At 46.6% G+C, this 26,113-nt stretch overlaps 2 protein-coding genes and 1 pseudogene across 7 annotated transcripts in view; 2 read left to right on the top strand and 1 right to left on the bottom strand.

Annotated features, from left to right (window-relative positions):
* Nucleotides 1–603, bottom strand: LOC144580953 (interferon-induced transmembrane protein 3 pseudogene; annotated as a pseudogene). Its single transcript, XR_013531353.1, has one exon. The product of XR_013531353.1 is annotated as an interferon-induced transmembrane protein 3 pseudogene (transcript).
* Nucleotides 604–2,495: 1,892 nt separating this feature from the next.
* On the top strand, nt 2,496–15,024 carry NUDT19 (nudix hydrolase 19). Its single transcript, XM_035284868.3, has 3 exons — nt 2,496–3,365; nt 11,025–11,232; nt 12,756–15,024. The coding sequence occupies exons 1-3, from the start codon at nt 2,649–2,651 to the stop codon at nt 12,959–12,961; spliced, it is 1,131 nt and encodes a 376-aa protein (XP_035140759.3). The 5' UTR covers nt 2,496–2,648; the 3' UTR covers nt 12,962–15,024.
* Nucleotides 15,025–19,281: 4,257 nt separating this feature from the next.
* The window catches only part of TDRD12 (tudor domain containing 12), a 79,570-nt gene continuing 72,738 nt past the window's right edge, over nt 19,282–26,113 (top strand). For all 5 annotated transcript variants that reach the window (XM_078362108.1, XM_078362109.1, XM_078362111.1 and 2 more), the window contains exon 1: nt 19,282–19,599. In XM_078362108.1, coding sequence (XP_078218234.1) covers nt 19,354–19,599 — 246 coding nt within the window. In that variant the 5' untranslated portion in view covers nt 19,282–19,353. The remainder of the gene's footprint in view (nt 19,600–26,113) is intronic.

Here is a 26,113-nt window from a genome sequence, read left to right on the forward strand (position 1 = left end):
TTTTCTTTTTTTTTTTTTTTTTGCACCAGGAACATGTGCACTTTATTGAACACAACTGTGGAAAAGTGTGTGAGGGAAAAAGGCTGATACAGGATTGGCTGGGGGCAGGGCGAGGAATGGAAGCGGGAGTATGTGGGAGACAGGTCCCGGGCAGAGCCCCTGGCCGGGATGATTCCTCTGATCTACTGATAGGCTTGCAGAATCAGTATTGGGATGATGATCAGCAGAATGGTCGTGAGGATGCCCAAGATCAGCGCCCAGATGTTCAGGCACTTGGCGGTGGAGGCGTAGGCCTGGGCCCCGGTCAGGTCGCCAACCATCTTCCTGTCCCTAGACTTCACGGAGTAGGCGAACGCACATGAAGCCCAGGCAGCAGGAGTTCATGAAGAGGGTGTTGAACAGGGACCAGACGACGTGGTCGGGCACGGAGGTCTCGCTTCGGATGTGGATCACGGTGGATGTCGGGGGCGCAGGGTTGTGGGGCGCCCCCAGCACAGCCACCTCATGTTCCTCCTTCAGCATCTCATAGTCCAGGGGACGGCTGGTGCTGGCGGGAGTGAAGAAGGTTTGGACCGTGTGGTTCATGGTGTCCAGGGAAGACTGGCCGTAGTCGGGTAGCTGGGATGCTTCTCAGTGGTCCCTTCCCTTCCAGGTTTTCTTTTTAATTAAAAGCAGCCCCAGATCACTTTCCTTTCTCAGCCTCCCAAAGTGCTAGGATTACAGGCATGAGCCACCGCACCCAGACTTTATTTTTTCTTCTTCTTTTGAGGCAGTCTTGCTCTATTGCCCAGGTCGGAGTGCAGTGATGCCATCATGGCTTACTGCAGCCTCCAACTCCTGAGATCAAGTGATCCTCCCAACTCAGCCTCTTGAGTAGCTGGGACAACAGGCCTGCACTACTACAGGGGCCGGGCGAGGTGTGGTTTCTGTTGTTTTGCACCCAGGACTTGGTCATCTCACTCAGGGGTAACCAGCTTCTGTGAAAACCAACTGATGTTGAAAAACACACATTCACTCACAAAACTACAGTGTTATTTTACAGCGAAGGGAGTAGTATGTTCCTAAGATTCTTAATCCCTCCATAAATGGTTAGTCATCTGTAAAATGGTGATAACTGTTTCCACTTCATGGAGTTTTTTATGAATTACACCACTAATGCTATACTTACAAAGTTCCTAGTGCCTCATACACAGTGTACTTAGTAACTACTACTATTTGTATCCCCTAGGATTATTATTACTCCTAGTATTGAAGACATATTACTTTAATCACCTGAGTACCTTAATTCCTTTCTCTCCCTTGGTTATTTATTTATTTTTTTTTTTTTGAGATAGAGTCTCACTCTGTCACCCATGCTGGAATGCAGTGGCACGATCTTGTCTCACTGCAACCTCTGCCTGGATTCAAGTGATTCTCGTGCCTCAGCCTCAGGAGTAGCTGCGACTATAGGTGTGGGCCATCACAACCGGCTAACTTTTGTATTTTTTTAGTAGAGATGCGGTTTTGCCATGTTGGCCCAGCTGGTCTCGAAGTCCTGGCCTCAGGTAATCCACCAGCATGGACCTGGGATTACAGGCATGAGCCACAGCACCCAGCCAGATACCAGGTCTCTTAAACAAAAACCCCTAAATATTGACAGTGTCATCTATGGACTAGGATATAACCCACATTAAAATGATGGTTTGTGAGGGTTGGCAGGAGTACAGTGTATGTCATCCAAAAACATAACAAATGTGTGATCCAATTATAATAGCAATTATGGGAGAAGCTGTCAGTGACTGATAAGGAGTTATAAAAGAGAAGACTCAATTTTACACAGGCTTTTCAAAAGATCATAACCCTGCTATGGGAGGTGGGAGTCCTCTAGACACCAAAAACGTGGAGTGGAGAGAAATTTCCATGTTGAGGCCCAGATTAAACATCTCCCATCAAAGTGGAACTTGTCAAATGTCCTAAGACAGGTAAGGTGGTCCCCAGGGGCCCTGACAATAAAAGGTTTCCAGAAGAAAGGAAGGAATTACTCTGGGAGGACCTTTCACATTGAAGCTGTGCAGTAGGAAACGTATAATTTGGCATCTGGTTCATCCATTCGTTTCTCATTAATGTGGTTCATCTGTGCTTGCAAAGGTCAGACTTTCGCCCTTTGAATGCCCTCTCTCCCTCTCGCAGGAAACACCCACACACATGTGGATCCTTGTTCAAATGTGAAAGTCCTAGTCTTGGGCTTTCAGTGAGGTGGATGTTATCAGGCCTGGGTTTGCATCCTGTTTTTTTTTTTTTTTTTTTTACTGTGACAAGTCATATGTGCCCTTAAGCATTCCTGCTTTCGGTCCAAGCTTCCTGCGTGAGAATACTGCGGTCCTGCTTTCAGGCAGTGTGAATGACCACCGCTCGCTGGCTGCTGTGACACCCTTTGTCCTGCGCGAGCGCCCTAGCTGGACCCCAGTGCACTGGAGGCCGCGCCTGCTCTGGTGGCGCAGGCCCCTCCCACAAGCAGGCGCCGGAGAGGGTGCGTGTGCCGACCTAACGCGGGGCGCTGTCATCGCTCAGCCTCTGCGGGTGCGGGGGTCGCTGCAGGGCCGGGCCACCTGCCGAGGAGCTCGGGCCGCGCAGGAATCGGATCCCGGAAGCCGCGCGCGCCGCCCGCCATGAGCGGCTCCCTGCGGCCGGACCCCAGCCGCTGGCGACAGGCGGCCAGCGTAGTGCTGGCGGCTGGCTGGACGCGCCCGGGGACCGCCACCCAGCCTTCGCCCCCGCCGCCCGCCGAGGACTTCCGGCTGCTGCTGCTGCAGCGCTCCGGGCGACAAGGCTTCATGCCGGGCGCGCACGTCTTCCCAGGCGGAGTGCTAGACGCGGCCGACCACTCGGCGGACTGGCTGGATCTCTTCGCGCCGCACCATGGGCCGCCGCGCTTCGGCCTGGGCCCGGCGCCGGTCCGCTGCAACGCCTTCCCGTCGCTGCCCAACGTCGCCGGCGACGGCAACGCCGACAGCAAGTGGACGCTGCCTGAGGACGTCGCGTTCCGCATCTGCGCTGTGCGCGAGGCCTTCGAGGAGGCTGGCGTGCTACTGCTGAGGCCCAGGACTTCCCCGCCAGACCCAGCGTCCGGGCCAGGCCTGGCCCTCGAGCCGCCGCCCGGCCTGGCCGCTTGGCGAGCCCGCGTGCGCCGGGACCCGAGCCACTTCCTGCGGCTGTGCGAGCACCTCGACTGCACGCCCAACATCTGGGCGCTGCACGACTGGAGCTGCTGGCTCACACCTTTCTGGCGCGGCGGCACTCGCCGCTTCGACACGGCCTTCTTCCTGTGCTGCCTGCGCGAGCCGCCGCCTGTCTACCCCGACTTGGCAGAGGTGGTGGGCTTCCAGGTAGGGTCTACTCACCGCCGGGCTGGGGACCCCGGGGACCTAAGAGGGAGGGCCCCTCCAGGCGGCCTAGGCCTTCTAGGGACCCCCGCATAGGCCGAGCCCAGAGAGGTTAATCAGCTGGGAACGCTTGGATGGGCAGGAAACTCTCACCCCACTATTCCAAAGCCATGCACTTGGTGAAGCATTCTCTGCTTTCCCAGGCTTTGGGGTCTCAAGGCCTCGAGCCTGTCTCTCCACGTGGTTCCTCCAGAGGGGCCACTGCGGAGACCCAGCCAGCTCTGCAGAGCACTGATCAGACACCAGACTCTGTCCCGAGCACTTGTACTTGTCTAGATATACTTCATCTCCAGCCGTTTAATATGGTTTTCGTGGAGAGCAGACTTAATAGGATTTCGATCTTACTATTTTTATTTATTTTTTTGGTACAGATAGGGGTCTTGTCTCTCAGTGTTGCCCAGGCTGGTCTCCAGCTTCCGGGCTCAAGTGATTTTCCAATCTCAGCTTCCCGGGTAGCTGGGCCCACAGACACCTGCAACCATTGACTAATTTTGTTTGTTTGTTTTGTAAAGACCAGATCTCACTATGTTGCTCAGGCAGGTCTTGAACTCCTGGTCTCAAGCGACTGTCCAGCCTCAGCCTCCCAAAGTCTTGGGGATTATTGGCATACGCTACTGTGCTTGGCCAGTTTAAGTCTTTTAAAATTTATTGACCAGTACAGTGACTGACACCTATAATCTCAGGTTTTTGGAGGAGCAAGGCGGGAGGATCGATTTAGCTCAGGAGCTCAAGACCTGCCTGGACTGTAATATACTAAGACCTCATATCTACAAAAAATGTTTTAAATTAGCTGGGTATGGTGGTGTGCGCTTGTGGTTCCTGTTACTGAGGAAGCTAAGGTAGGAGGATCACTTGAGCCTGGGAGGTTGAGGCTGCAGCGAGTCATGATCACACCACTGCACTTCAGTCTGGATGACAGAGTGAGACCTGTCTCAAAAAAAAAAATCATTGAGACTTGTTTTATGGTCATGAATATAGTCTGTCTTGGTGAATGTTCTCTTTGCACCTAAGAAGAATATGTATTCTGTTGTTTGTTGGTATTTGTAAAAACATCAAATTAGGTTGAATTGTTCCATAGCATCTTGCAAGTCTTTTTTTTTTTTTTGAGATGGAGTCTTGCGCTGTCGTCCAGGCTAGAGTACAGTGGCGTGATCTCGGCTCACTGCAACCTCACCTCCCTGCCTCAACCTCCTCAGCAGCTGGGATTACAGGCGCCCACCACCACGCCCAACTAACTTTTGTATTTTTAGTAGAGACGGGGTTTCACCATGTTGGTCAGGCTGGTCTCGAACTCCTGACCTCACGTGATCCACCTGCCTGGGCCTCCCAAAGTGCTGGATTACAGGCGTGAGCCACCATACCCAGCCAGTCTTGCAGGTCTTCTACATCATTTCCTTATTTTATCAGATGCTGAGAGCAGAATGTGGACATCTTCAACTAATAATCATGGATCTGTCTTTTTCACCTTTCAGTTTTATCAGATTTGGCTTCAGGTATTTTGAAGCTCCCATGTAAGGTATTAACTGCATCCACATTTAGGACTTTTAAAACTTCACGGATTAACCCTTTGATGATTATGAAATATCCTTCTTTATTCCTAGTAATAATCTGTATTCTGAAATCTGAAGTTTACTCAGTTTGAGATTAATATAGCTATTCTGACTTTCTTTTGATTCATGTTAGTATATATTTTCCATCCTTTTAAACTATTTGTGTCTCTATATTTAAAGTGTGTTTCTGGCTCGACACAGTGGCTCACACCTATAATCCCAACACTTTGGGAGGCCAAGATAGGCAGATCACCTGAGGTCAGGAATTTGAGACCAGCCCAGCAACATAGCAAAACCCCATCTCTAGTAAAAATACAAAAATTAGCCTAGTGGAGATGGGAGAATCTCTTGAATCTAGGAGGCGGAGGTTGCAGGGAACCAGGATCATTCCAGCCTCCTGGGTCACAAAGTGAGACTCCATCTGAAAAAAAAAAAAAAAAAAAAAAAAAAAGGCCAGGCATGGTGGCTCTTGCCTGTAATCCCAGCACTTTTGGAGTCTGAGGTGGGCAGATCATGAGGTCAAGAGATTGAGACCATCCTGACCAACATGGTGAAAACCTGTCTGTACTAAAAAATACAAAAAATTAGCTGGGTGTGGTGGTGTAGGCTTGTAATCCCAGCTACTCAGGCTGAGGCCGAAGAATCACTTGAACCAGGAGGTGGAGGTTGTAGTTAGCCAAGATCACACCACTTCATTCCAGCCTGGAGACAGAGCTAGACTCCGTCTCAAGAAAAATTAATTAAATTAAAAAAATAAAACGTGTTTCTTATCGGCAGCATATAGTCTTGCTTTTTATCCAGTATAAAAACTTTTGCCTTTTATTTGGAGTGTTTATTTACAGTTGTTATAGTCAATAAGGTTAGATTCAAATCTACCATCTTGCTGCGCATTTTTTTGCTCTCGTCTATTTGAAATGGACTGTTTTTCCTATTATTGTTTTATTTCCATTATTAACTTATTGACTATAGTTCTTTGTAATTGCTCTAAAATTTGCAGTCTACACGTTTCATTTCATTTATAGTTAGAACCTTTTGACATTATACTTGTTTTTTCCCTCCTGTCTTTTATGCTATTGTTGTCAGACATCTGACTTTTATTATAAACTCTACACTCAGATTAATTTTGCTTTAGACTGTCAAGGTGTTTTTTTTTTTTTTAGACACAATTTTACTCCTGTTGCCCAAGCTGGAGTGCAATGGTGCGATCTGGGCTCACCACAACCTCCACTTCCTGGGTTCAAGCGATTCTCCTGCCTCAGCCTCCCAAGTAGCTGGGACTACAGCATGCGCCACCACACCCGGCTAATTTTTTGTATTTTTAGTAGAGATGGGGTTTCTCCATGTTGGTCAGGCTGGTCTCAAACTCCTGACCTCAGGTGATCCACCCGCCTCAGCCTTTCAAAGTGCTGGGATTACAGGCATGAACCCCTGTCTGTGGCCTAGATCATCAATCTTAATGAGAAGAAATGTCTTATGTTTACCTGCATATTTACTTTTGTTTTTTTAGATGGAGTCTCACTCACTCAGGCTGGAGTGAGGTCGTGCGATCTCGGCTTAGCACAGTCTCCGCCTCCTGGGTTCAAGCAATTCTCCTGCCTCAGACTCCCAAGTAGCTGGGATTACAGGTGCCTGCCACCATGCCTGGCTAATTTTTGTATTTTTAATAGAGACGAGGTTTCACCATGTTGGCCAGGCTGGTCTTGAACTCGTGACCTCAGGTGATCCACCCACCTCAGTCTCCTGAAATGCTGGGCACCATGTTTAGCCACATATTTACTGTTTTTAGCACTCTTTATTCCTTCGTGTGGTTCTAAATCTATCTCTGGTATCCTTCTGCCTAAAGAAGTTTCTCTAATATATCTTGTAGTTTAGAGCCTATGACAATGAATACTCTAATTTTTGTTTGCTTGAAAATTACTATTTTTCCTTTGATTTTGGAAGATACTCTGACTAGGTATAAAATTCTAGTTGGATAGGTTTTTTAATTTTTTACCTAAAATATTTTTTACCTAAAAATATTGCTCCATTATTTTCTAGTTTGCATACATTTCTTATGAGAGCACTTTTGCAGGTAATATTTTTTATTTCTTTCATCATGCCAATGTTTTCCTTTGTATCTTTAAACCAGTGGAACATACTTACAGCATTGGTTTTAATGTCCTTTTCTGCTAACTTAATAATTGATGTAATTTCTGGGTCTGTTTCTATTGATTTATTTTTCTTCGAGTTTTAGATGATGTTGTCTTGCTTCATCATAGCTTGCAGGTTTTTTGTTTTTTTTTTGAGACGGAGTTTCGCTCTTGTTACCCAGGCTGGAGTGCAATGGCGCGATCTCGGCTCACCGCAACCTCCGCCTCCTGGGTTCAGGCAATTCTCCTGCCTCAGCCTCCTGAGTATCTGGGATTATAGGCACGCGCCACCATGCCCAGCTAATTTTTTGTATCTTTAGTAGAGACGGGGTTTCACCATGTTGACCAGGGTAGTCTCGATATCTTGACCTCGTGATCCACCCGCCTCGGCCTCCCAAAGTGCTGGGATTACAGGCTTGAGCCACCGCGTCCGGCCAGTTTTTTTGTTTTTAAGATGCAGTCTTGCTTTGTCGCCCTGGCTGGAGTGCAGTGGCATGATTTCAGCTCACTACAACCTCCACCTCCTGGGTTCAAGTGATTCTCCTGCCTCAGCCTCTCAAGTAGCTGGGATTACAGGCAGGTACCACCACACCCAGCCAATTTTTGTATTTTTAATAGAGACGGGGTTTTACCATGTTTGCCAGGATGGTCTCAATCTCTTGACCTCATGATCCACCCACCTCAGCCTCCCAAAGTGCTAGGATTACAGGCATGAGCCACCGTGCCCAGCCATGTCTTGCAGTTTTTTTAATTGAATATTGGATATTGTGACTTTATGTTGTTCAGTGCTAGATTTTGTCAATTCCTTAAAGAGTATTGGCTGGGTGCAGGGGCTTACTGCTGTAATTCTAGCCCTTTGGGAGGCCTAGGTGGGTGGATCACGAGGTCAGGAGTTTGAGACCAGCCTTGCCAACACGGTGAAACCCTATCTCTACTAAAAATACAAAAAAAAGGCCGGGCGCGGTGGCTCAAGCCTGTAATCCCAGCACTTTGGGAGGCCGAGGCGGGTGGATCACGAGGTCAACAGATCGAGACCATCCTGGTCAACATGGTGAAACCCCGTCTCTACTAAAAATTACAAAAAATTAGCTGGACATGGTGGCGCGTGCCTGTAACCTCAGCTACTCAGGAGGCTGAGGCAGGAGAATTGCCTGAACCCAGGAGGCGGAGGTTGCGATGAGCTGAGATTGCGCCATTGCACTCCAGCCTGGGTAACAAGAGTGAAACTCCGTCTCAAAAAAAAAAAAAACAAAAAAAAATTAGCGGACCCCTGTAATCCTAGCTACTAGGGAGGCTGAAGCAGGAAAATTGCTTGAACCCAGGAGGCAGAGGTTGCAGTGAGCCGAAATTGTGCCACTGCACTCAAGTCTGGGTGACAGAGCATGACTCCGTCTCAAAAAAAAGAAAAGAAAAAAGAGAGTATTGGACTTTTCCTAGCAGGCAGTTAAGTGATTGCAAATTACCTTAATGGTCTTGAGGTTTAATTTTAAATAATTTTAACATGCATCTATATAGCCTTTATTCTTTATTCTAGAGCTAATTTAGCTCCCCCCAACTTTTTTTTTTTTTTTTTTTGAGACAGAGTCTCACTCTTTCACCCAGGCTGGAGTGCAGTGGTGCAATCTTGGCTCACTGCAATGTCTGCCTCCCTGGTTCAAGTGATTCTCGTGCCTCAGCCTCCCGAGTAGCTGTGATTACAGACATGCATCACCATGCCTGGCTAATTTTTGTATTTTTAGAAGTTAGGATTTTACCATGTTGGTCAGGCTGGTCTTGAACTCCTGACCTCAGGTGATCAGCCCGCCTCTGCCTCCCAAAGTGGTGGGATTACAGACATGAGCCACTGCACCTGGCCATTAGCTGCACTTCTAAATGTGTAACTCTTATGAAGTCTACTTGAGTGCTGCTTATATTCAACATGATGTCTCCACTGTGATTGGAAGGAACTCCAGTAATCCTTGGCCCCAGGTGAGCTCTGGGAGTTTAATCTTAAAACTGTCAGGTAATTGTTCTTTCTTCAGAAATCATTCCTTCCTTGTGCGTATAGTGGTAAGTAAAATAATAATAATAGGAAAAAAAAAGAGGCCTCATTCTTTCCTGGTCTCATATGGTTTCACCTTATGCATGCATAGATTAAGTGTTTAGCAGAGATTCAAGGGCACCCTACACAGAGTTCTGGAGCTCTACTCTGTAGGTCTTTCCTCTCGGGTACAGCTTTATCCTTGGTGTCTCTTTTCATGATTTCAGTTACCCTCAGTCAACCAAGGTCTGAAAATATTAAGATATTTAGAGAGAGAGACCACACTCACTAACTTTTATTACAGGAATTGTTATCATTGTTATAGTTTATTATAAATTAGTGTTAATCTCTTACTGGGCCTAATTTTTCAGTCAAACTTTATCATAGGTGTTTTGTGTAGGAAGGGCATAGTTGGTATAAGGCTCAGCACTTCCTTAGTTTCGGGCATCCACTAGGGATCTGGAAAAGTATTCCTCTTGCCTAAGGGGAGACTTCTGTACACTGCTTCCCAAATTCTGCTGTGTGGGCTTCCCAAACTTCAAGCTGTGTCTCAAGCCAGTGGAAATCCCTGGCTCTGATTAGACTCTTGCTCCCTGGGTTGCAGTCTGGAAATTCCCTTTAAGCAGTAACCCTGGCTGTGGTAGGACTCGCCGCCCACCACAGCCTCCCAGGTGGCTGGGATTGCAGGTGTGAGCCACTGCACTCAGCAGTAAAGCATTGCATTTGAAACAGTGCTCTGCTAGTAAGAAGTAACCAGTAAGTGATAAGGTATTGTAACCTGTGGTCTGGACTAACTGAAACAGGTTGGCTTAAGTGGGTTGATGCCTGCCATTTAACCCTTTGTCTTCGTTATCACTGAACTCACACAGTTGCCTTGGAAATAACAGAGAGAGGTTGGGTGGTCCTTTGAGGCCCCGAGCTCTGTTTTTCAAATGCAGTTCTGGCCAACTGCAGAATGATTAGGGGACTCTCGGAACTCTTAGATTGCTGGGTGCATACCAGGGCCCTGGGAGTGTGAAGGCTTCACGGGCTTCTCAGTCAATATTTAAGCAATACAAGCTTGCAAACCTTGACCTACAGTCATCCAAAGCAGAAATCAATTCCAAATCCCAGGGGTTGTGGGTGAGAATCAGTTTTTCCTAGGTGTGTAAGTGGATATTTAGTAAACCAACTAAAGAACAACCCTTCGAGGTTATTCCATATCCATTGAATCAGCTCTTTATCTAAATGTCTATGGAAAGCAGGCTGAGGAAGAAGAGGAGGTTGTAGAATGAAGCCACTGAAGTTTACTGGGCAAACACTGCATGGCTGAAATCCTACCAAGTTATTACTCTCTCAACTGTAGCTGAGTCGTGCCTGGTGGCTTCCTGAAAGCTGCTGTTGCTCCTGATGCTTCACTGCCGTTGTACCATGTGGCATACATCACAGAGCATTTCGGTTGCTGAAGTCCCCATAGGGCCTAAGAGAGCTTTGTGATGTCCATCATCATATCCTCAGGATCTAGCCAAATACTCATTTCCCGGAGGAATGAACAGGCACCACATTCTCAATCTACTGTGATGAGTATACCCTCAGAGTCTTTCTTTCAGCAGTGACCAGAACCACCTTGTCCTCTCTGCATCTCCCACCTTTCATGCTGAACAGCTGTCCCAGGTCAAGCCTCAGAAGTCTGCCCTATTTTTTTTACTAGTTCTGAGGATCAGTGTCCCGATAAGTAACCTCTTAAGAGGATCAACCCAGCTTTCTTCACTGCATCCTGTCATGTTGTCGGAGGGATCTCACAGGGCACATTAAGGAATTCATTTGACACTTTCAATTCTACCTTAGGTACTGGTCTAACTAGCTCAAGCCTCACACTGTCTATGGCATAAACCTTAGGAAACCCTGCCTTCGTCTTTCACAGTGGTCATCTCCATCAGAGGCGACTGAAAGTTTCTTATCAAAAGAAATCTGGTTGGCACCCCCACAGTTCTATGAAGTGAGAAGACTTGCAAACTTTGCCTCACTCTCTGACTTGCAAAGATTCTGCTTGGATCGTGCATTAGAAGGACGGGAAAGGTGGCTGCCGATCACCTTGTTAACTGCTGATGCGACGCTCCAGATTTTACCAGGTAAATCAGTGAAGCCTCAGTGCTTTCGTTAGTATTCACATTCCGTGCCCTGGGCTGCATGGCGGTATTACCCAACAGAAACAGGAATTAGAGCCTGTGTTTTATAGTCTAGAGGGTATTAGCTAGAGAAGATCAAAGGCTATAAAATATCCATGTTACTTATTATAACCAGAAATTCTGCATAATGTCATATACATACACATACATTTATATTAGTATATTTCCTAGACATTGACAAAGGTCTTTCTCATGTAATTTCTCACTTTTTTGCATTTTAAGTTTGAATTTTGAGAACTCATAAGTTGTCACCTAATTTGAATTAGGGAGCTTGTTGATGGTCAGTTGCTGTGGGGTGAGCCACAGGTTGGAGTTTTCATGGCAGTGGCAGTTTAGAGTAGGGCTTTGAGACCTGTTGTCACGGTTGCCTGCTTAGTTCCTGCAAATAGTGATAAGATTTGTGACTCAGGGCCGGGCACAGTGGCTCACGCCCAGCACTTTGGGAGGCTGAGGCAGGTGGATAACTTAAGGTCAGGAGTTTAAGACCAGCCTGGCCAACATGGTGAAACTCTGTCTCAACTAAACATACAAAAAAATATATACGTTAGCTAGGCATGGTGGCATACACCTGTAATCCCTGCTACTCAGGAGGCTGAGGCAGGAAAATCGCTTGAACCCAGGAGGTGGAGGTTGCAGTGAGACAAGATCATGGCACTGCTTTCCAGCCTGGGTAACAGAGTGAGATTCTGTTTCAAAAATATAAAAAATTTTTTAAAAAAGTTACTCAACCTACAGGGGTAAAATGTAATGATTTTGATAGAATTTCCCTAAATTAACCTGAATGTAATTGATCAGAATAGCCTACTTTGAAACACCAAAAGTATGTGGATATCAAGGCCAATCTTAATATCAATATTGAATGGAATAAAGAGAGTCATGAACTAGTATAAAAGTCACAGTTCACAGTGAAAACATACCAGTCACAGATGTTTATGAGCCTAAAGAAAACTCTTGGCTGGGGAGTTGTGAGGGGATATTAAAAACACAAGAAAGAGGCGGGCGCAGTACCTCACGCCTGTAATCCCAGCACTTTGGGAGGCCAAGGTGGGTGAATCATTTGAGGTCAGGAGTTCGAGACCAGCCTGGTCAACATGGTGAAACCTGTCTCTACTAACTATACAAAAATAAGCCAGGCATCATGGCGGGCACCTGTAATCCCAGCTACTCGTGAAACTGAGGGTTGAGAATCGCTCAGGCCCGGGAGGTGGAGGTTGCCGTCTCAAAACAAAACAAAACAAAATTTAAAAAGACAAAATAAAAACACCCCCCAATAAAGAAATACTACTTTAACAGCTATCTCACTTCTAAACATACAAAATAGATAAAATAAATACTGATTGGTATGTCACTAATATATCAGAGTGATTTATACAGTAATACTAGAAATAATTAAAATTGTATCCATTTTGCCATGGTGAAAAATAATTTTGTATTTAAAAATAAAATGAATTTTTTTCCTTTTTCAGGTGATGAGCTATACTTAGAAGATTCAGACTTTTTTGAAAATCTTATGTCTACTGAAAAAAAGACTGAAGAAATCATGAAGGAAGGCAAGCAGTTTCATCGGATAGTGATACACAGTCGCCATCTCTATGATATCCACGTGACTGTTCAGTCAAAGTATAAACACGTTTATCCTAAGACCTCTGTACTAAGTAAGAGCCATTTGTAGGGTGCTCGAGCTTGTTTGTAAACTGGCTTTCTTGACGTCCTCATGAATAATGAGGGTTGAATTTCACTTGCCTGAAACTTAAGGAAGTTTGTGCCTATAAAAGTTATTGTAGGCCGGGTGCGGTGGCTCACGCCTGTAATCCCAGCACTTTGGGAAGCCGAGACAGGTGGATCATGAGGTCAGGAGTTCAAGACCAGCCTGAACATGATGAAACCCCGTCTTTACTAATAATACAAAAATTAGCTGGGTGTGGTGGCGCATGCCTGTAATCCCAGCTACTTGGAGGCTGACACAGGAGAATCACTTGAACCCGGGAGGTGGAGGTTGCAGTGAGCCAAGATGGCGCCATTGTTCTCCAGCATGGGTGACAGAAGGAGACTCCATCTCAAAAGACAAAAAAGTTACTGTAATGCAGTATTTCTCTTATTTTTATTTTTTTTATTTTGAGACAGAGTCTCACTCTTGCCTAGAGCCCAGGCTGGAGTTCAGTGGCTCAGACTCAGCTCACCACAACCTCCACCTCATGGGTTCAAGCGATTCTCATGCCTCAACCTCCTGAGTAGCTGGGACTACAGGTGTGCGCTACCACGACCGGCTAATTTTTGTATTTTTAGTAGAGACAGAGTTTCACCATGTTGGGCAGGCTGGTCTTGAACTCCTGACCTCAGGTGATCTGCTTCCCTCGGCCTCCCCAAATGCTGGGATTACAGGCATGAGCCACTGCACCTAGCATGGTGTTTCTTATGTCACGTGTTTTATGGTGCTTTCTTGCTTATTTTATTCTTTCAATCTTACAGTATGCCACATATATGAAGTTTATAAAGTATTAATGATCTTGTTAACCAAACAAGAACATGATTTCACAAGGGTTCCTACTTCTGTATTATTATTTCAAAAATTTAAATAACATGTTCTGCTGCCATTATGGTTCTTGCTGTCCACTGTATTAGCACCTTCCCTCATGTGCTTTGGAGGTTGATGAATTTGTGAGACTTTCTGCTGGAATTACTTTAATGGTGTCTTATTAGATGGTGAAAAGCAGACTGAGACAGCCATCAAGTGACCATGTCATTGTTTTCTTGCTATGTTTTTAGCTTAATGATTAAGATACAATTCTTTTTAAAACCAAATGACAGTTACTGTGTTTCACAAATTAAAAATCTATTTTTGTTAACATTTTATTTTATTGTATTTTTTTTGAGATAAAGTCTCACTCTGTTGCCCAGGCCAGAGTGCAGTATGGCAATCTCAGTTCACTGCAACCTCCGCCTCCTGATATTCCTGCCTCAGCCTCCTGAGTAGCTAGGATTACAGGTGCCAGCTACCACACCCAGCTAATTTTGTTTTTTGAGATGGAGTCTTGCTCTGTTGCCGGGTTGGAGTGCAGTGGCACGATCTCGGCTCACTGCAACCTCCACGTCCCGGTTCAAGCAATTCCCCTGTCTCAGCCTCACCAGTAGCTGGGACTACAGGTACATGCCACCACACCTGGCTAATTTTTTTTTTAATTTTTATATTTTAGTTGAGACGGGGTTTCATCATGTTGGCCAGGATGGTCTCAATCTCCTGACTTCATGATCCACCTGCCTCAGCCTCCCAAAGTGCTGGGATTATAGACATGAGCCACCATTCCCAGCTTAATTTTGATATTTTTAGTAGAGATGGGGTTTCACCATATTGTCCAAGCTGGTCTCGAACTCCTGACCTCAGGTAATCCACCTGCCTCGGCCTCCCAAAGTGCTGGGATTACAGGTGTGAGCCATCTCGTCTGGCCCAGTTAACATTTTAAAGAAACACAAAGCCATAACCAAAACCAGCATTGTGTTCGGAGCATTAATGAATGTAAAGAGGTTAGAAATGTAGTGTGCGATTAATGATACTTATTTTTACTATGTTTAATATGAGTAATTTTTCATCATCTTTAAAGAGGAATAATCTTTATTGATTAAAGGTGAGAAATGATAGTTAAGACCTTTGACTGTATTATGCATTGTACAGCGGATCTCATTTTTCATGAAATGCCTTAGTTTTCCTACTACAACATAAAGAGAATGATGAATAAAGTTTATGTGCATTATTTAATCCTGATTAGAGAACTACATCTAGAGCAGCCGGCCTCAGCCTGGGCACTTAAACATTTGGCTATGTGTGGAAACATTTTTGGTTGTTGAGAGTGGGAACAGAGTGGATGAGCTGGGGCAGTATGCTACTACCATCTAGTGGGGGGAGGCCAGGGATGCAGTTGAACAGCCTGCAATGCACAGTCTCACCACCCAGAACAAAGAATTACCTGACCAAGGGTGAGACACCCGATCGAAAGTAAATGTTTTTCCTCAATAAATGGTTCCAATATGCAAATTTTGAGAACCACAGATACTATTATTCTGCTTTTTGAATGTACAAAAATGGGAAATTATGTTCCATTAAAAAAAAACAACAACAAAAAACAAAGTTGGCTGGGCATAATGGCTCACGCCTGTAATTCCAGGGCTTTGGGAGGCAGAGGCAGGCAGATCATCTGAGGTCAGGAGTTCAAGACCAGCCTGGCCAGCATGGTGAAATCCCATCTCTACTAATAATACAAAAAAAGCCAGGCATGGTGGTCTCAGCTACTTGGGAGGCTGAGGCGGGAGAATCGCTTGAACATGAGAGGCGGCGGTTGCAGAGAGCTGAGATTGCACTCCAGTCTGGGTGACGAGCAAAACAGTCTCAAAAAAAAAAGTATAAAAATTATTGTCCTTTGGACTTTTTTTTTTTTTTTTTGAGATAGGGTCTCACTCTGCTGCCCAGGCTGGAGTGCAGTGATGCTATTTCATCTCACTGCAACCTCTGCCTCCTGGGTTCAAGCAGTTCTTGTGCTTCAACCTTCCAAGTAGCTGGGATTACAGGCGTAGGTCACCATGCCTGGCTAATTTTTGTATTTTTAGTAGAGACAGTTTCACCATGTTGGCCAGGCTGGTCTTGAACTCTTTTTTTTTTTTTTTGAGATGGAGTTTCGCTTTTGTTACCCAGGCTGGAGTGCAATGGCGCGATCTCGCCTCACCGCAACCTCTGCTTCCTGGGTTCAGGCAATTCTCCTGCCTCAGCCTCCTGAGTAGCTGAGACTACAGGCATGCGCCACCATGTCCAGCTAATTTTTTGTATTTTTAGTAGAGACGGGGTTTCACCATGTTGACCAGGATGGTCTCGATCTCTGGACCTCGTGATCCACCCACCTCGGCCTCCCAAAGTGCTGGGATTACAGGCATGAGCCACCGCGCCCGGCCCTCGAACTCTTGACCTCAGGTGATCTGCCCACTTCAGCCTTCGGAAGTGCCTGGGATTATAGGCATGAGCCACCATGCCCAGCCTAGCTTTATTTTTTGACTCTCAAAGATTACTAGAATGTTGCAGCTGGAAGGGACCTCAGTGAACACCATGATTTTTTCAGTGAGAAAACAGACATGCAGCTGGTTAGTGCCAACTCTGTCTTCACTGGACTTGCTATGGCTCAGTGGGTGATATTAGAAGATGTCATGATAAAGTAATATGATTGGTTTTCCTTCACAGAAAACGCAGTTTTCACACCACTTGTTTCCCTCATGTGTTGTGGTGTGTGTGTGTGTTTTGAGATAGTCTCACGCTGTTGTCCAGGCTGGAGTGTAGTGGTGTGATATCAGCTCACTGCAAACTCTGCCTCCTTGGTTCAAGTGATTCTTCTGCCTCGGTCTCCTGAATAGCTGGGATTACAGGTGCGCATCACCATGCCTGGCTAATTTTTGTATTTTTAGTAGAAACGGTTTCACCATGTTGCCAAGCTGGTCTGGAACTCCTGACCTAAAGTGGTCTGCCCACCTTGGCCTCCCAAAGTGCTGGGATTACAGACATGAGCCACCTTGCTCAGCCAGTACCTCCTGTTTAAATCAGATCCTGTTGTTTTCCATCTCTTTTTGGCGAGGTCTAGAGATTTCAGGTGAGTTGGCTGTACCAGGTGCCTTGATTGGAGGTGAGGCCTTGTCAGCCTAATTTAAGGAACAGGTGAATTTTTCTTCCAAATGGCAGCTACACGCCTCTCCAACCATCCTACCTGAGATATTATGCAATCTAGTTTACTTATAGAACTGCATGCTTATGTGAGCATTCTGTTCCCCAAAATACGTAACTCCACAATTTCCATGCTCTCTCCAAACTCTTGCAGTCTTTTGTCATCTTGTTGGTTCCCTTACTAGCAAATGAACTCATTTAGATTCAGAGAGCTCTGCTAGTTGAAGGCCAGCTGGGAAGAAAGCCAGGACCAGGAACCTTTCCAGAAGGTGCAGATCAAATGCAAATATTGCCAGGAGGCCATGAAGATCCAGGGATTCGTGGCTGACCAGGATTCTTCCTCACCACCAAGTCTTTCAGCTCATAGTGGTTAAAAGATATAGGGTGGGCCAGGCACGGTGGCTCACGCCTGTAATCCCAGCACTTTAGAAGGCTGAGACGGGTGAATCATGAGGTCAGAAGTTTGAGACCAGCCTGACCAACATGATGAAACCCTGTTTTTACTACAAATAAAAAAATTATCTGGGTGTGGTGGCACATGCCTGTAATCCCAGCTACTTGGGAGGCTGAGGTAGGAGAATCACTTGAACCCAGGAGGCAGAGGTTGTGGTGAGCCGAGATCACACCATTGCACTCTAGCCTGGGCCGACAAGAGCAAAACTCTGTCTCAAAAAAAAAAAAAAAAAGTGGTATAGACTGGCCTAGAGAAAGCAGGAGGACAGGGGACCCCTGCCAGGTGACAAGGACAAGCTGAGGGCCTGGCATGCTGGTTCATCCCTGTAATCTCAGCTACTCAGGGGGCTGAGGCAGGAGGATGGCTTGAGCCCAGGAGTTCAAGACCAGCCTGGGCCACACAGCGAGACCGCCCCCCCATCTCTACAAAAAATTTTAAAATTATCCAGGCGTGGTGGTGCATGCCTGTAGTCCCAGCTATTTGAGAGGCTGAAGCTGAGGAGGATCAACTGAGCCCAAGAGTTTGAGGCTGCAGTGAGCCATGATTGTGCCACTGCACTCCAGCCTGGGCAACAGAGCCAGACCCTGTCTCTTTAAAAATAAAATGACGAACTTGTAACCACCTAATGGGTTTACCTTGCCTGCTGCCTAGACAGAGCCAATTTATCAAGGTAGGGAATTGCAATGGAGAAAGTAATTCATGCAGAACTGGCTGTGTGGGAGACTGGAGTTTTTAAAATTACTATTACTCAAATCTCTCCATGCATTCGACAGACAGACTTTTTTTGTTTTTGTTTTTCAGATGGAGTCTTGCTCTTTTGCCAGGTGCCATGCTGGAGTGCCATGGTGCAGCTCACTGCAACCTCCATGTCAAGCAATTCTCCTGCCTCAGCCTCCTGAATAGCTGGGACTACAGGTGCCCATCACCATGCCTGGCTAATTTTTGTATTTTAGTATAGACAGGGTTTCACTATGTTGGCCTGGACAGTCTCGATATCTTGACCTCGTGATCCGCCCGCCTCGGCCTCCCAAAGTGCTGGGGATTACAGGCTGAGCCACCTCGCCTTCCCGGCAAAATAAACTTTCTAAATGAACTGAGACCTGTCTCAAAACTTTGGGGTTCACAGGTTGTTATCAATTTTGTTTCAGAGTCAAATCGTGGACTGCATTCCTTCCCAAAGTTAGTTGGACCTCCGCCCAGGAATAAAAAAGGACATCTTAAAGGTTAGAAGCAGGCCAGGTGCGGTGGCTCACGCCTGTAATCCCAGCACTTTGGGAGGCTGAGGCTGGTGGATCACCCGAGGTCGGGGGTTGGAGACTAGCCTGACCAACATGGAGAAACCCCGTCTCTACTAAAAACACAAAATTAACTGGGTGTGGTGGCACATGCCTGTAGTCCCAGCTACTCGGGAGGCTGAGGCAGGAGAATTGCTTGAACCTGGGAGGCAGAGGTTGCGGTGAGCGGAGATCTCGCCATTGCACTCCAGCCTGGGCAACAAGAGCGAAATTCCGTCTCAAAAAAGGTTAGAAGCAAGATGGAGTTGGTTAGGTCTGATTTCTTTCACCATCACAATGTCCTCAGTTGGAATTTTGCAAAGGTGGTTTTCAACGGACTCAACCGCAGGCAGCCCCTCCGTCCCTCCGGAGGACAAGCGAGTGTCCCTGGGGCCTGGGTGGCCGGCTGGCTGCAAAGGAACAAATCACGTGACCTCCGGGTCGGGCCTCTCAGAACCTCCCAGTGCCAGTCCTCCCAGCCGCCACGTGGCGCTGTGCCGAGAGTTGTTACGCCGTTGGGCGGCCCACGTGGTCTCCGACGCCTCGTGGCCTGCTCAGCGTGCGCCGGCATTCCGTCCGTGCGGTAGTCCCGAGGCCAGGCGGGCGGGAAGCTGTGAGCGAGGGGCTGTGTCGATGCCAGGATGGAGCGTGTTGCCTCAGGCAGGCGAGGACCCCGGGGTCCGCGAGGGCACCTGGGGGCGAGGAATGCAGGGCACCTACCTTGGGGGCCCGAGGCACTAAACGCAGAGGGAAAGAACGCAGACGTGGCGGGGGCCTGGCGGGGGCGGACACAGCCAGCCTCGCCCGCCGTAGCATGGGACTTACAGGGCGAAGGGGCCTGTCTGCCCTCGGGCGCCAGGAGGATGCTCCAGCTCCTGATGCTGAAGGTGAGTGCCATCAAGCCAGCCCCACATAGCCCCCCACAGAGCCCTACTCATGCCCCACCCCAGTCCCCCCACACCCACCCCAACCCCCCACAGCCCTCCACCTCAGCCCCACAAAGCCCCACCCTATCCCCCCACACCCACTGCAGCCCCACACAGACCCCCCACTCCAGCTCCACCCACGCCCCCCACACAGCACCCCACCCCAGCACCCCCACACCCACTCCAGCCCAACACAGCCCTCCCACATCAACCCCATACTCACCCCCACCCCAGCACTACACATGCCCCCACGCCCAACCGACACACAACCCCCACATCCCCTCACGCCCACTCTCACCCAGCTCCACCCCTACACACTCACATTCCCACCCCATCCCACTCCCCCACCCCCATGCACCCCCACTCCTACCCCAGCCCTACCTTCCACCCATTTTCTTATCCTTGCCAGCCCCACAGTCACACCCTCACCCCTGTCCCCACCCCATTCCCACTCTCATTTCCACCCTGACATTTCATCCCCTCACACTCGCCCCCACCCACCCCACTGCCACCCCATCTCCACTCCCACCTCCACCCCACCCCACCCCATATCACACTCCATCCTCCCCCACCAGGGGACACCCTGGGCTGGGACCTAGGGTAGAACCCGGATGAGCCCGGGTTTCACAGGCCCATTGTGCCTTGGGGTGCATCTGGAGTAGCATGGGGTTGGCTGCCTCTCCAAATGCAAGGTCACCTGGGCCGCATGACACTGCCCTCCATATTCCATGGGGCTCTCAGGATAGGCACCTGGAGTTCTGGCTTCCTTTGTGCCCCTGGTCTTTCTCACCCTCTCTGCTCACCGCGCAGACTCCGCGTGGGTGATGTCCTAGTTTCCGGGGAAGGGGCGTCTTCCTGGACCCGTGCTTTTCCTCCTTGGCATCCAGTGAGGGCTCATTGGTGAAGGGGAAGGCATTGCTGGAGGAAGGAGTTGACAGGCTAGAGCAGAGGGGTGGGTTTGGGTTATTGGAGAAAGGAAATCTAAATCACACTTCAAGTGGACCCAGGTGGGAGAGGTAGCAAATTGTGAGATTATTTTACTTTTTATAGAGACAAGGTCTCCTCGTGTTTCCTAGGCTGGTCTGGAACTCCTGGCCTCAAGCTATCCTCCCATCTCAGCCTCTCAAAGTGAGAGATTACAGGTGGGAGCCACCACCCCCAGACCAGTGGTGCTATTTTTAAAACCAGCACTCTCCTACTCCTACTTGATGTCTTGTGTAATCCATCTGAAGAAAGATTTATAAACGTTTCAGGGGCCATGCGCGGTGGCTCATGCCTGTAATCCCAGCACTTTGGGAGGCCGAGATGGGTGGATCACGAGGTCAGGAGTTCAAGACCAGCTTGGCCAGCATGGTAAAACCCTGTCTCTACCAAAAGTACAAAAATTAGCTGGGCATGATGGCAGGCACCTGTAATCCCACCTACTCTGGAGGCTGAGGCAGGAGAATTGCTTGAACCTGGGAGGCAGAGGTTTTGGTGAACCACAGCACTCCAGCCTAGACAACAGAGCAAGACTCTTATCTCAGAAAAAAAAACAAAAACAATAAACAGAACACGTTTGAGGCAGCTGATTGTTACAGACAACTTGCCCTGAGACTTTTAGGGATTCAGAGCCACCTGGCCAGCTCCTCTCCCCCAATCAGATGTTGTCTGTCAGTCCTAAGGATGATAGCCCGGTTTCTCCTTTAGAAGAGATGGGGCTCTTCCAGAGCTACACACCCTGAATAAGCACAGCCATCCTGGCAGAACTTTGGCAGCAGGAGCTGGACTTGCTGCCTCCAACTCGGGAACCCCTCTCCCCTCAGTTGGGCCCAAGAACCCTTTTATTTAACTACTCAATTCTGATCTGTCCCCACTTCCAGCCCTCACCCAGCTCACCCTCTGAGCAAATTCTGTCCTGAATAGGAATGTCTCTCCAAGTGTGGTGCACATACCAGCTGTCCTGCAGATTAAGTTAGCTTTTACAAGGATGAAGTATTTTCCCCCCATGTTTCCATCAACAGGTGACTGGGTAAACTGAAGGTGATTTGTACCTATACAGTGGAATATTATTTAGTCTTAAATATCTGAGAAATCTTTGCCTAACTCACAGTCGCAAATATTTTTTCCTCCATGTAGCCTTTTTTTTAAAAAAATGTATTTTTTGAGATGGAGTCTTGCTCCATCACCCAGGCTGGAGTGTAGTAGAGTGATCTCGGCTCACTGCAACCTCTGCCTCTGGCTTTCAAGCCATTCTCCTTCCTCAGCCTCTTGAGTAACTGGGATTGCAGGCATGCGCCACCACAGCCAGCTAATTTGTTATATTTTTGGTAGAGACGGGGTTTCACCATGTTGGCCAGGCTGGTCTCTAACTCCTGACCTCAAGTGATCTGCCCTCCTTTGCCTCCCAAAGTGCTGGGATTACAGGTGTGAGCTGCTGCACCTGGCCTCCCCATGTATCCTTTTAGAAGTTTTATAATTTTGTATTTTACATTTAGATATGTGATCCAAATTAATTTTTGTATATAATGCAAGGAATGGATGAAGTGATTAACTGTTCCAGCATCATTTATTGGAGTGACTATCCTTCCTTTTTTGTGTCTATCAAAAATCAATTGACTTTATATATGTGATTATATTCCTGTATTGATTTATGTACGGTACCACACTGTCTTGCTTACTGTAGCTTTACAGATAAGTCTTGAAGTCAGGTGATGTGAGTTTTCTAGCTATAATCTTTTTCAGAATTGTTCTAGCTCCTTGGCTTTTCTAATACGGGTTTCATAATTGCTTGTTGATTCTGCGAAATTCGACCTCAAACTCCTGGGCTCAAGCAATCCTCCTACCTTAGCTTCCCAAAGTACTGGGATTACAGGGGTGAGCCATCATTTCCAGCCTTTTTGTAATTTTAAATTTCCAATTTTCATTTCTAGAATATAGTAGTTGAATTATTATTATTTTTTAATTTTAAGTTCCAGGATACAAGTGCAGGATGTGCAGGTTTGTTGCATAGGTATACATGTGCCATGGTGGTTTGCTGCACTTATCAACCCATCATCTAGGTATTAAGCCTTGCATGCATTAGGTATTTATCCTGATGCTCTCTTCCCCCAGCCCCACGGGCCCCAGTGTGCATTGTTCCCCCCGTGTCTATGTGTTCTCATTGTTCAGCTCCTGTTTATAAGTGAGAACATAAGGTGTTTGATTTTCTGTTCCAGTGTTTGCCGTTTCCAATGTTTGAGGATAATGGCTTCCAGCTTTATCTATGTCTCTACAAAGGACATTATCTCGTTCCTTTTTTGGCTGCATAGTGTTCCATGGTGTATATGTACCACATTTTCTTTATCCAGTTTGTCTCCAATGGGCATTTTGGTTGATTTCATGTCTTTGCTATTGTGAATAGTGTGGCAGTGAACATACACATGCATGTGTCTTTATAACAGAATGATTGATAGTCCTATGTACCCAGTAATGGGATTGCTGGGTCAAATGGTATTTCTGGTTCTAGATCTTTGAGGATTCACCACACTGTCTTCTACAATAGTTGAATTCATTTACACTCCCACCAGCAGTGTAACAGCTGTCCTGTTTCTTCACAGTCTCACCAGCATCTGTTGTTTCTTGACTTTTGAATAATTTGCATTATTAAAAATGTGGTTTTGATTTGCATTTCTCTACTGATAAGTGATGTTGAGTTTTTTTCATATGTTTATTGGCCGCATAAATGTCTCAAAAACCCATAAATGTCTTCTTTTGAGAAGTGTTATTTGCTTTGCTCACTTTTTGATGGGGTTGTTTTGTTCTTGTAAATTTGTTTAAATTCTTTATGGATTCTGGATATTAGACCTTTGCCAGGTGGAAAGATCACAAAAAATTTCTCCCATTCTATAGGTTTTCTGTTAACTCTGATGATAGTTTCTTTTGCTGTGCAGAGCTCTTTAATTCAATCCCATTTGTCAATTTTTGCTTTTGTTGCAATTGCTTTTGATGTTTTTGTCATGAAATCTTTGCCAGTGCCTATGGGTTGAATGTTATTGCCTAGATTTTCTTCTAGGTTTTTTTTATAGTTTTAGGTTTTACATCTACGTCTATATGTCTGTCTTTATGACAGTACCACACTGTTTTGATTCCTGTAACTTTATAGTAAGTTTTGAGATCAAGTGTGAGTCCTCCAGCTTTGTTCTTTTTTGAGATTGTTTTGGCTATTTTGGGTCCTTTGAGATTTCATGTGCATTTTAGAATGGACTTTTCTATTTCTGAAAAACATGTCATTTGGATTTTGGTAGGGATTGAATTGAATGCGTAGATTGCTTTGGGTAGGATTGACATCCTAATGATATTGTCTTCCAGTGAACGAATGTGAGACATCTTTCCATTTATGTCTTCTTTAATTTATTTCAGCAGTGTTTTATAGTTTTCATTATAGTTCTAATTTTTAATAGACTTTAAGATTCTCTATGTAGACAGTCATGTTTTTTATGAATAAAGACAATTTTATTTCTTCCTTTCTAGTCTTCCTGTCTTTTTCCTGCCTTATTATAATAACTGGGACCTTTAGTACAATGTTAGTGATGCACCCCTAGTGAAATTTTTATTTTTCATTTCTGAAATTTACTTTTTCCACAGCTTGTGTGTATATATATCTATATACATATAAATAGATACCTATCTATATACATACATAGTTTCCATTTCTTACATGAGATTCTTTTGTTTTCAACTCACTATAACCATCTCATCCTTAAGTTCTCTATTTATAATAGCTGTTTTTAAGTCCTTGCCTGTTAACTCCAACATATGGATCTCTTGGGTTCACTTGCTGGTGACTACTTTTTCTTGGCCGTCTACCACATGATCATTTCTTCACGTGTCTAATGATTGTCTCTTTCACAGTGGACGTTGTGGTTATGATGAATAAACTGGAAGTGCTGACGTGTAGTTCAGTCACTGACTGGCCGGTCACTGTGGCATGTACACTTTGTACACCAGTTGGGTTTTGCCCTGATCGTTGGAACACATTGTCCTTGTCCTGGAACATGGTCTTCTTGAGCACTGCCCTTTTCACGCCTGAGGTGCTTACTAAGCCTCTGTAACTTGGTAAGACGCCTGCTCCAAATTCCATTTTCCTTGATGAGTGTCAAAGACAGACAAATATAGACATTAGTGAGAGTGGTGAGAACAGATTTTATTCAACAACTAACAGTAGGGGAAAGAACAGAGCTCTATTCTGATTTGTGTGCAGGTGACTGGCCTTTTAAAGGGAGAATGGGCAGGAGCAGGGCTTGGGTGAAAAGTTACAAAGACTAGGTTAGCGTATTTTTTTTTTTTAATGGAATCTCACTCTTTCGCCCAGATAGGAGTGCAGTGGTGTGATCTCAACTCACTGCAACCTCCGCCTCCCGGGTTCAAGCAGTTTTCCTGCCTCAGCCTCCTGAGTAGCCAAACCACAGGTGGCACCACCACGTCTGGCTAATTTTTGTGTTTTTTTTTGTGGAGACAGGGTTTCGTCGTGTTAGACAGGCTGGTCTTGAACTCCTTACCTCAAGTGATCCACCCACCTCGGTCTCTCAAAGTGCTGGGATTACAGGCATGAGCCCCTGTGCCCCACCTGAGTCAGCGTAAATGTGGCAAGGCAGTTCTGTCTGCTAGCTGGTAGTTATAGAAGTTAGGATTCTGTCTTCCCACAGAGACTAGGAGACGCTTCCTAAAGATTACATTTCAAAGGAAAGCTTTCTGGTCCTTGAGAAAGACACTCATGAGTTGCGGTAGGTACACATTCCCAATCTTGAGCCTTTTGTAGTATGTGCTCCAAGAAGGGGAGGTGAGGGGGCTGTGTCAGGTGTTTGATGAACAAACCACTGGCAGCAGTGAGCTAGCTCAGGCAGGCATTTTGATGGGGTACTGGTTGTCTCAGGGACACAGCCTTATGCTGCTGGAGTTTGGTTTTCTCCAAGTGCAGAGCTTTGGATGGAGTTGCTCCTCGTCCAGGATTCTGCATCTCTCACGAGCAACAGCTGAAACTGCGTACTTTTTGGAGACGCAGTTTCACTCTGTTGCCCAGGCTGGAGGACAATGACATGATTTGGCTCACTGCAACCTCCGCCTCCTGGGTTCAAACGATTCTCCTGCCTCAGCCTCTCCAGTAGCTGGGATTACAGGCATGCACCACCACTCCCAGCTAATTTTTGTATTTTTAGTAGAGACAGGGCTTCACCATGTTGGCCAGGCTGGTCTCAAACTCCTGACCTCAAATGATCTGCTTGGCTCAGCCTCCCAAAGTGCAGGGATTACAGGCGTGAGCCACTGCACTCAGCTAAAACTGCATATTTCTTTCAGCCTTCCCGCTGTCGGTCTTCTCTGGACTCCTTGGGGTCTCATCTCTGCCAATAATGTGACAGGTGTTCTCATGCAGACTTTAGTGCTTCCCCTCCGCGGCTCTCCATTTAGGAATTTTATCCTTTAATTCTCAGCTGCCCTGGCAGCCCCAAACTCTGTT

Source organism: Callithrix jacchus, chromosome 22, assembly GCF_049354715.1.
Source record: "Callithrix jacchus isolate 240 chromosome 22, calJac240_pri, whole genome shotgun sequence".
NCBI classification, from domain to species: Eukaryota; Metazoa; Chordata; class Mammalia; order Primates; family Cebidae; genus Callithrix; species Callithrix jacchus.